This window comes from Benincasa hispida, chromosome 2 (assembly GCF_027475165.1).
Source record: "Benincasa hispida cultivar pf3 chromosome 2, pf3_genome.v1.1, whole genome shotgun sequence".
Lineage (NCBI taxonomy): Eukaryota > Viridiplantae > Streptophyta > Magnoliopsida > Cucurbitales > Cucurbitaceae > Benincasa > Benincasa hispida.
The window spans coordinates 11,005,529-11,016,289 of NC_143479.1; the positions used below are offsets into that span (position 1 = coordinate 11,005,529).

Below are 10,761 nucleotides of genomic sequence, written 5' to 3' on the forward strand. Positions count from 1 at the left end.
TTTTTTTTAAAAAAAAAAAAACAAATATAAATACTAGTCCGGAAGATATTTGAGGAATTCATTGAGAAAAGTAAAAAGAAGTGGAGAAATCCAATTAATGGGATTCTTACTAATTAGAGGCGTAATAGTTTCGACATTAAAGAAATGATATTTTTTATCATTATGATATGAAAAGAGTAACCTTGAAGATCCATTTGACGCAGGTTTTGTCATATGGATTTTGGAAAAACCTTCTAAGCTTGGATGTCGAATAACCATCCAACCAATGTAAGGATACCGAAGTTTAAAATGTGACATGATGTGAACTTTTAATTCTGAATTATCAAGTTCATACACAACAGAGAATATCTCATCAAGTTTAAATCAACTACATCAAAATATTGGTACAAAAGTCTCCGATGTAAATGTCCTTCATTCCTGTTTACAGTGTATTCCTTGTGTACAAATTGGAACTTTCACGTTGAGAACAGAAAGCCTTGAAACAGAAGATTGATCCTTATGTTCCAATGCTAAGCCAAATTAGAAGACGAAACCCAGGCTTTAAGAAGTATGGCTTGATCCTAGGTGTTGCTTATCGAAATTGGTTAGACTTCAAGGTCGTCGAGAACTCTACACGATGAGATTTTATGTGTCAACAAGATTGATGGTCCATGTTTTTATCTTCCTCCATACCATCTACTACGTCCCTGCCTCATATGTACTTGATATTCAGTAATTTAGGTTTTGCAGAAATTGGAATGCCTCAATGATTAGCTCAAGATATATCTACCTTTGAAATTTAATATCCAGTGCTAAGAAAAGCTTACCCTCCCAAGGCAACGTTTGGTGCGACAAGAAAAATGTACGAGAAAGAAAATATAGCTTTAAGGCTTTACCTTGTCATGTTATTTACACCAGTCCCTTCACTAATGTTTGGTCGCTTTCTGTTTTCTTCAGAATCAGAATCATAATCCTCACCATTCCAAATACGGCGTTTGGGTCTACGTTCAATGTTCTCTTCAACCTTACAACCAAAGAAACCAGGATGATCTCAAGAGAAGAAAGCGCTACATACAAATAGAAATTATGAAGCAGTGTGCAGGGTATTATAATGGTAGTGGTAACTAAATGTAAAAATTATGGTGCAGGTTTTTTGTAACCTCTTCCGGAACTTCTGACGAGGGAGTCATCTGGAACGGTACACTGGGTGCATGTGGGAGTCTAGAGAGTTGCTCCAGCAGGGTGTTCCTGCAAGAAGAAATGAGGCAACTTGTCTATATTAGATTATTCAGTCAGACAACCATACAAGTTCTTGAAACCCAAAACTTATTTGCCATTTAATGTATGAACAAGAAGTGAACTAGTCTCTTAGATACGGGTTATCCTTTATTCACAGTATTTTTGCTACCAAAATGGAGCAATGCCAATGCTAACTAGCGACTACAACTATGCAAGTTAATTTCCAAACCACATAAGTAAGCATTTTGAACATTTCTGACGATCGATTATTTCTTGGAAAAGTGCATTTCTACTAAGACTATCAACATCGAAAGAAACTAAATTTACAATGTTCAATTGAAAGAAGTACGGACCAAGTATGCCATGAAAGAACAACATTTAATCAGAAGTCACCTTATCTTTTCCATATCTTTAGGTGAATTTAGATTCTCCATGTTCGATGGTTCTATGTGAAGCGCGTAATCAGGTCCAAAATACTCGAAATACTCGTTGTAAGGCAATTTATTGTCAGGTTCAACTCCAACAGCAACTGCTGTCTGTTGAGAGAAATCCCCATAAACACAACTTGTAAGGATACATCCTAATTCTACAAGATAAAATAGAATACACATGGACACAAAGGAAGAGAGAAACCTCGTAACACCAGCAGCGAGCAACATTGCGGATTGTATATCCTCCTCCACCTAATACCATTAAAGGAACATTAAATGATCTCAAGAAACGAAGACAATCTGCATGGCCCTTCACAGATAAGTTGAAGCACCCCAACCTATCACCAGACAATGAATCAGCTCCGCATTGGAGTACTACTGCATCAGGCTGATACACCTCCATAACTTTTTGAATGAGTGGCCTAAACAGACCACGAAAACTGTCATCATCCATTCCATCATTTAAGGGGACATTAAGGGCATAGTTTTTACCAGTCCCTACTCCAACATCCTTAATGTGCCCAGTCCCTGGAAAGAAATCCCCAAATTTATGAAAGGAGACCGTCATTACTCTGTCAGTAATGTAAAATGCCTCCTCCACGCCATCACCATGATGAACATCAATGTCAATATATAGTACACGCTGCACAATGATATTGAGCACCTTAGAAAATGAAGCATAGCTAAAGCTATAACAGGACAATTTGATGCATTTGTCTAAGATATTGAAGAGAAATGTTCAAAACCGCATGCTCAGCGTAACCCCATACCTGGACCCGAAAACCGAACAGAATTAAGGTAAAACACAAAATCACAGTACAAAAATAGCCAAATAGTATAATATAATGATTGTGTAATCCAGCAAACATAAAATCTTCATTTGTAAGAACCACTACTTCAAGTAGAATTTTTAATTCACATTAAGTCCCACATTGCCAAATAATCAGTCACACTCAAACTTCAAGAAGAAGAAAAAGTAAAATATATAACTAAATGTAGAAAGCATCCAGCACAATTAGAAAAAACTAAAACACTTATAATACAAGTATTCTTCTTTAAGAAGATTACCCTGTGATACTTCAGCAGCTCAAGAATCCCCAATACAATATCATTGACGTAACAGAAACCGGAGGCCTCAGACTTTTTAGCATGATGAAGCCCACCAGCCCAATTGATAGCAATATCAGCATCGCCGCGATTGAGCTTGACAGCAGCACCAATGGAGCCGCCAGCAGAGGCCTGGCAGAAGCCGAACAAGCCATCAAAAACAGGGCAGTCCTCACCAACATTAAAGCGCTTGAGATGGCGAGAGAAAGCGTGATCCGACAGCGTTTCGGGGCTGACGGAGGCGAGAAAATCGACATAGTCGTCGGAGTGAAACCTCCGGATATCCTCAGTACCGGCAGGATAGGGCCGGTTGATCTCCATCCGACGGTGAAGGCCGTAGTGAACGATGAGATTATGGGCCATGCGGATACGGTGAGGTTTCATCGGATGGCCTTGGCCGTAATAGTAATCGCCGATTGTAGGCTCGTAGAAGTAGGTCACACGGCGTTTCCGACCATCGGGACCTGATGGAAGTGAAGCGCCGCCGTAAATGTCATCTGCCATATCCACCCTCACTTTACCGCCGCCAAATGGACGACCCTGCTAGCAAATTGAAGAAAATTGAAAACGAAAACACAAGAGAACTGAAGAAGAACCTGCAACAGCCAAAAGCCAATGGAGTAGGCGGAAACTCAAAGACAACGAGCGTGAGGAGACTGGTTTAAAGAACAAATAGACCGGTTCATATATGGGCCTTTTCAACACGTTCAAAGCCCGAAACTCGGCCCAAGTTTTCTGGACTAATGCTGGCCTTCATCGGCCCAATATATTGCTATTCGTCTAATGGGCCTTCAATGAGCAGGCCCATAAGGTAAAGAGATCACCAGGGCTCTGACATTTTGGCTTCACCAATGAGCGTCAAGAAAAATAAAAAAAATATATATGAATTTGTGGGGAAAAAAAACCTTTTATTTTGAGAATAATTTGTGAAAAGTTAGATCTTGAAAGAAGTGTATGTTTCCTAAAAGAGTTTGCAAACTTTCTACGTTAAGAACTATTATGAAAAGCTCTCAAAATTAAGATATCCCTTTATTAATAATATTTGTTATAAGAAATTAAAATTATTGTTATTCGATCATTTTCATCATGAAGAGTCGTCACTCTCCTTCAATAACAAAGACTATGAAAAGGTATCATTTAAAAAAGAGTATTTATTTTTACGTATATACACTCAGTTTGATAGATAGCATAATATATCATTTTAATCTCTAACTTACAATTTTGGTCCCAAAATTTGAATGAATTATAAAATAAATACAATTTCAAATGATAAATTAGAAAATATCTCAAAAATCTATTAAATAAGTCACAATTAAAATGTTAAAGTCGAGTTCTTCTAATAACTATGAGATTGTAAGTGATATGTAGCTACAAAAACTAAAAATAAAATTAGCAATTTTACCATTAATCATTTAGGTTTAAAGTACTATCGGATCAAATTGAATATTTAAGACTTAAGTTAACTTAATTGGTAGATGTAAAGAAAATGAATATTTTTTTTTCATCCTTGTATAAAATATTTTCATTGTTAATTAAATAATAAATATATGGAAATGAAAATAAGATATGAACCAAAAGATAAAGTAATTATGGAAGATAATGTTGTCAAGTTGATTAAACATTTTATGGAAAAATAAAAGAGAACATGATTTTAATTTTTTTTTTTTTTTAAAAAAAAAAAAAAAAAAAAAAAAAAAAAAACTTTTGGGTGATTTGAAACATAAGGTATTTGGTTGTGAAGGCAAAGGTAATTGAAACTTTTTGACTTTGATGGGAAAATGTGGGGATTAGTTACAGCCTAAAAGGGACCATGGAATCTTAATATAAATCAATTCAATCTTAATAAAGTGCTTTCAAACTACTTTGCTAATAACCCATTTTTTAAGTTAGCTTACTCCAATTATATGATAAGATATATTACTAAGATCACACATATTTGGAAAATATCTATCTATCTTTAGAAAGTTTAAATGACATATAATTAATTAACTAAAAACCAAATTTTCTTCGTGTATATGCTTGGAAAATTATCATTGGTGGATGACGTGATGACACTAACTTGATCAATAACCCTTTGAATTTAACCTTTATCAATAATTGAATAGTTGATAAATTAAAATTTTGTGATATGAAACAAATTTATGAAAAAGTTATATAACAAAAGGTAATTAAACTTTAAAATTTATAATGAAGCTAATTTAGAGTTAATTATATAAAAAATCAATCCCAATGTAAAAAATGAATTTTCTCCCTTTTTTCCCTTAAATGGAAGAATTTTGTCTTATATCATGATCATCATTAAATTTACAAAAATACCTTTAATTTCTTTGTGTGTTTCTTCCTCCTCTTCTTCTTCATGTTGTAGTGAGTCTTCTTCTTCTTTAATGATTTTCTGAAGCTAAGTGTGAGAGAACAAAAGAGGGGAATCGATATGTATGAAAGAGAAAGGAAAGAGTGAGAGGTCCAATATAGATGCACGAGATTTCATTTTGGTACTTTCACCTGAATAGAATGTCAGCAAAAGGTCAAGAAAACTTGAATTTCAAAAAGTAGGATGATCTCTCAAATTTTGGATCACTCATCCAGCGAACCTACTAATTTAAACCTACCACAAGTAATTTTAAAAATTAAGATCCCATTTTTTATTCTACATATTTAAACACATTAAAAAAAACACACACATAATACAATTTCTTTTACTGAATGGTGTTTTCAAATGTTTGATTTGGATAACTTATTGAATGCACTCCAAATTTCTAAAAGAAAATTCTTAAATACAATGCCTTCATGTGTTATCGTGCAAAGAAACATAGCAACAAAATATGCAGCATTTTATTATTTTTTTTTAAAAAAAACTTTTTTTAGAAGTTGAAAAATTATCATGTAGGATTTGAAGAACTCTGTGTTGAAATTGATAGTACATATTTGATATTTGATTAATTATGTTTTTTTTTTTTTTGTCAAGAATAAATTATTTTGAATGTTAAAAATTAAAATTTGTAAACTCTAAAATTTGAAAGGAAATTATGCTAAAATAATGAAATAAAGGACTAATCGATAATCATGATATACTTTTTATGAGTGATAGAACTTTTAATTGATTATGTTAAATGATTCATTGAATTCAAACCAAATCATTTACATCCTTTATTAGTTTCTTTAAAAGTAATATCACATCAGAAAATTTCGAAACTAGAATATTTTTCTTCTTTTTTTTTTTTTCTCAAAATTATGAAATTATTAGAGATCAACACACCTTCTCGATAGAGTTACCAATATAAATTAAAAATATTACGTTTTGTGAAGGAGATAATAATAGTAATAATAAGGGATTTTTTTAAATTTTAATATTCATTTTAATTCTTACCCTTTCAATTTTAATTCATTTTGATCTATGAACTTTTTAAAGAGTTCATTTTGGTCATTGTAGTTTCGACTTTGGTTCATTTTGGTTCTTAAACTTTAAAAAATTATCACTTTAATTCCTTACAAATGAATGAAGGGACCAAAATTATCACTTCTTAAAATTACAAAGAATAGAGTGAACCAAATTTAAAAGTATAATGACTAAAATGAATATTTTAAAAATATAAAGACCAAACTAAATCAAAGTTGATAGTATAAAAATCAAAATGAAGTTTTTGAAAATAAGAAGACTAAAATGAACTTGAATCAAAATATATACGTAAATAATATTTAAACCGTAACAAGACAATCAATAATTTTTCATAAATATTGAAAGAAAATACCAAATTAATTATTTGAAACCGTTAATGATGGAATATAATGTATTTTTTTGTATATAATATTTATATTTCGCCGGCGACAAAATAATGTTCTGTATTTATTTCACTTGGACAAAGTTAATTTTCACGTGTGATCCAAGATTTTCGTGGCCCCATTACCATTACATTTATTACAAGGAGAGAAGAGTATAAAGCATAGTATGAAATCTTTATTTTCAAAAATAACATATTTGATTTTTTTTTCTTCTAATATTGGTTAATCTTTGGCTGCATAATTAATTTTGCTTTATGAAGATATAAAATTTAAAATTTTCTTACATAGCTAACAATAAATTATCTCTAAGATTTGTTAAATAAAAATAAGTACCAAAAAGAATTTAAGCTTTTTGACAGGCCTGAAACTTGCGTCGTTAATAAACTTCAAACTTGATAAAAAAAAATTATATATACCGAACTACTCCTATTGCTACAAAGATGTAGCAACAATGGTAAGTCTGAGTCGATCCGTAGGGAAGCGCAATTTGTTTCGTTAAGTTAAGGTTCTAACTAGAACAGTAAATGGGGAGGTTTGTGTGGAAGAGATATATGCGTGAAATTAAAATAAAAAGGTAAATGTAATCTAGAATAAAAGTCTATCTAATTTATAGAGCAAGAGAGAGTTTCTTATGCAATTTTTTTCATCAGACATCAATTAATTACACTGAATCTGTCAAACCCTCAACCTATTAGAAAATCCAATAGCCCAACTAGCCAAATTCGACATTAAACCAAATTAGTCCTAATTAAATTTACAACTCTTCATTCTTAGCGACATATAAATTAAAATTGAATTGTATTACAAAAGGGTTCAATTGTTGAGACATACTACAAACCGAAAAGTCATATCTTATAACATGATTTATTTGGAAAAGATTATATTAGGTACATGCATTTTGTCAGAAAAAGTCTAGACTTTACACATACGGTCCTAATATGCGCAACTAAATCAATCAATATATGCATAGACCATGACGATATTGCAAACAAGAATTTCGATAAATTAATTTTTTAGATCAATTTATAAAAATTTCATTAAGATTCAATCAAATCATCGCAAAGAATTCACAACAATTCAGTTAAATTAATTAGAAAACCTTCAAAAAAATTAAACATATGGCTCTTGCTCAAAAGAAATTAGATAGAAGTTACCTTTTAATTCATAGACAAATATGAGATACACATCCATTATGTCGATTACAACTTAAAATAAAAAGAAAAACTAACCTAAAGATACTAAAATCTAAAGGGAAAGGAAGAAGAATGAAGTTTAACTTCGGCCTCCATCGATTCGACCTCCAAAATTCAGCATGTTTCGACCTAAAACCAAAGGAAAATATTTATAGAAATCTTAGCAGCATTGCAACGTTGAGCATTCTATCAAAAACTCGATACTTGATGCACAATGATCCTTTACTCGATGCTCGACGCTCGATTACTCGATAACATTTTACTCGATTATACTCGACAGCCTTTTATTCGATGATACTCGATGGCAATTTACTCGATTACTCGATGGTTGATTATAATCGCTTATACTCGATGCCATTTTACTCAATTACTCGATGGTTGATTATACTCAGTGGAACTCGATGGCATTTTGGTAATTTCAACTCCTTTGAAACCCAAATGCTCAAATCAACTTCAAATTGCTTAAAATTAACTCCGTTCTTCACCAAATGATTAATTCTACCTCTTGATTGCTCGGTACCTACAAAATAGGAAAATAAACACGTAAATCCGATAACGAACTCGAATAAAGCTAAGAATAATAGCTTTTTTTTAGAGCTATCACTTTTAGTAGCATAAGTTTATTTCGCATGTCAATTTTAATTATAAAATTTAATTAAAAAAATTGTAATCGTTTTCAACCCAAATTTTTAAATTGCTTATTTTAATTTCGAAGTTTTTTAAAATTAAAAAAAAAATGATTCATGTTATTATTTTGTCCATCTAACATTCACACACTTTTAGTTTCGAAGTATATGTTAAAAGTTTTGTTGTCAAAATGAAACATAATCCAAATGGTTATACAATAAAACATGACGTTTAAAATCTCATGAATCAAAATATATTAATCCTCAACATTTCGGATTAAAATGTAAGCTTAAAGATTTATATTTATTTTAATGCTTTACTTCAATTTTGAATCATATTTTCATCTCCTGACTTCTAAATATAATATAGTTTTGCTAGCTAGTATTTTGCACACAAATCAGTTCCTTTATGCTTAACATTTTATACACATCTATTATACACTTGAGCCAAAACAAATATGTTGAAAGGTATAAATTATCTATATAACTTTTAAGTTTTAAGATGATGTTTCAGGCACTAAGTTAGTTGTTACAGTTGTTGATTATTATTGTCTATAGGTGATAATAGTTGTGTTTGGGGTGCAAACTATTTTAGTATGAGTAAGAAATAGTAAACACCATAACGAAAAAGAAAAGAAACAATGAGTAGACAATAGTAAACACTATAATAAAAATGAATTTGAAATAGCAATATAATAAAAATGATTGGAACAAGCAATTTCAAGGATAAAATGACCAAAATACCTCCAAGAAAGATCAAAACTTTGACCTAGGGTGAGGAGAAGTGAAAGAGCAAGTTGGACACATCGCTAAGGAAGAAAAACGGGGCAGAGTCGCACATAGCATTGCAACACTGCCTTGCGATGCTGAAGACTCGAGATCTAAAGAAAACAGGGCGTCGCGATGCTGCCAAGAGCGTCACAACGCTCCGAACCAAGAATGGCTGATTTGAAGCTTCAAGAGAGTGGATATTTGAAGAGATCATTGGAGTGTGATGCCGGATTTGAAGATGATAGTCAATAAGCAGGCCCACATCTTCCTCCCTCTTTAATTTACTGTTTCTTAGTAATTGGGAATGCTAAGACTGTTAGTTATTTCTTGGATTCGATTTATGCATGATTTATTTTGATATGTTTAATCTTAATGTTTTTGAACAAATGGCCACTATTTGAATGTTTTTTACTTAATGTCTTGCTTGGGAGAGAGGCGCTAGGTTAGATCTACCATGTCAAACTGTTAGTCAATTGCACGATAGTGATAGGAGATTAATAGATATCAACAATGGAGAAACTTAATGCTACAAATAATCAAGTAATTCCAAGGATTGACTTAATGATTAGGTATTAGAAAGGGTTGAGCTTTGAAGGGGGTACCTGGATATAAGACTCCTAGGTCTATAACTAGCATAAAATCAATATGTAGTCTAGATAATTAATTTGATTAATTCATTTAACGAAATCATACTGTAAGACGTGTCTTTGTCTAGTTTTGAAGGTTTATGAAAACCCAAGTGGAAGCGGAATTGGATCCCAATTTCATTATTTTACAAAAACGTAAAAATTCAGAATATGAAAACATTATGCATTCACAAATTTAGAGCATGCTTCAAAACAAAATAAGAAGAGGGTCATGATTTACTTACCCTTGAAGACATAATCCATCAATAAATCCTCTCTTGGTCACGGTCTCAACGAACTCTCCTTGGAAGACGAACCAAGAATGGAGACGTTCTAAACACCACCACAAAGCAACTTTGGTATTCTCCGTAGGGTTGAGAATCCACAAGATGGGTGGACTTCGTGTTAATTTGCATTGAGGAGAGGGGAGAAAATTTGAGGAAAACATATTTTGCAGAAGTATTTTTGGGTTGTCAAAACTCTTTTGCGTTAACAAGGAAGAAGAATTTTTTCTAAAAAAACTTCCACGATTCATTTTTGAGAGAATAAGTGGATAACTCCCTCCCTTACTAATTAATTTAAATTCAAAAATTAAAACTATATTTTAATTTAATTAATATGTATACATACATACACATATATATAATAACTAATATACTACATATAACATATATCAAACTATATGTTATATCTAATATAACATTCTCTCAATTAACATATAGTATTTAATATGAATCAAATTCATATTAAATTTAATCTATAGTATTTATCTGAATCATATTTAAATATTTATTTCCTCTAAAATAAAATTTTATATTATAATATATAATTAACTTGAACGATTCAAATTAATCCAAAATTAATTCGATTCTCAATAATCCCAGTTGAGCTACCGAGAGGACCTTATAGACATATAGATTGAAACTCCAATAATACTTGGTTAATTAATTAAACTCTTTAATTATATTAACCAACTTCCATTAACTATCAGTCATTCTACTAAAGACTG

At 31.5% G+C, this 10,761-nt stretch overlaps 1 protein-coding gene across 2 annotated transcripts; it reads right to left on the bottom strand.

Moving 5' to 3' along the window:
* Positions 1–282: 282 nt before the first annotated feature.
* On the bottom strand, positions 283–3,426 carry LOC120071856 (histone deacetylase 6-like). 2 transcript variants are annotated; one of them, XM_039024256.2, is made up of 6 exons: positions 2,718–3,426; positions 1,852–2,292; positions 1,612–1,754; positions 1,140–1,227; positions 876–1,003; positions 283–686 (listed from the first exon to the last, which is right to left on the bottom strand). In XM_039024256.2, exons 1-6 carry the CDS (start codon positions 3,258–3,260, stop codon positions 632–634), a joined length of 1,398 nt encoding a protein of 465 aa, XP_038880184.1. In that variant the 5' UTR covers positions 3,261–3,426; the 3' UTR covers positions 283–631. The 2 variants fall into 2 exon arrangements, with proteins under 2 accessions (XP_038880184.1, XP_038880185.1); XM_039024257.2 differs by having other exon boundaries at positions 283–609; positions 2,718–3,414.
* Positions 3,427–10,761: the final 7,335 nt, after the last annotated feature.

What these genes read in the sequence shown, in the direction of transcription:
- LOC120071856 (XM_039024256.2), bottom strand. Translation starts at nt 3,260, where the DNA reads ATGGCAGATGACATTTACGGCGGCGCTTCACTTCCATCAGGTCCCGAT. An exon ending in CTCGCTGCTGGTGTTACGAG is followed by an intron (nt 1,755 to 1,851) that starts GTTTCTCTCTTC and finishes TTCTCTCAACAG; the next exon opens with ACAGCAGTTGCTGTTGGAGT. An exon ending in AAAGATATGGAAAAGATAAG is followed by an intron (nt 1,228 to 1,611) that starts GTGACTTCTGAT and finishes TTCTTCTTGCAG; the next exon opens with GAACACCCTGCTGGAGCAAC.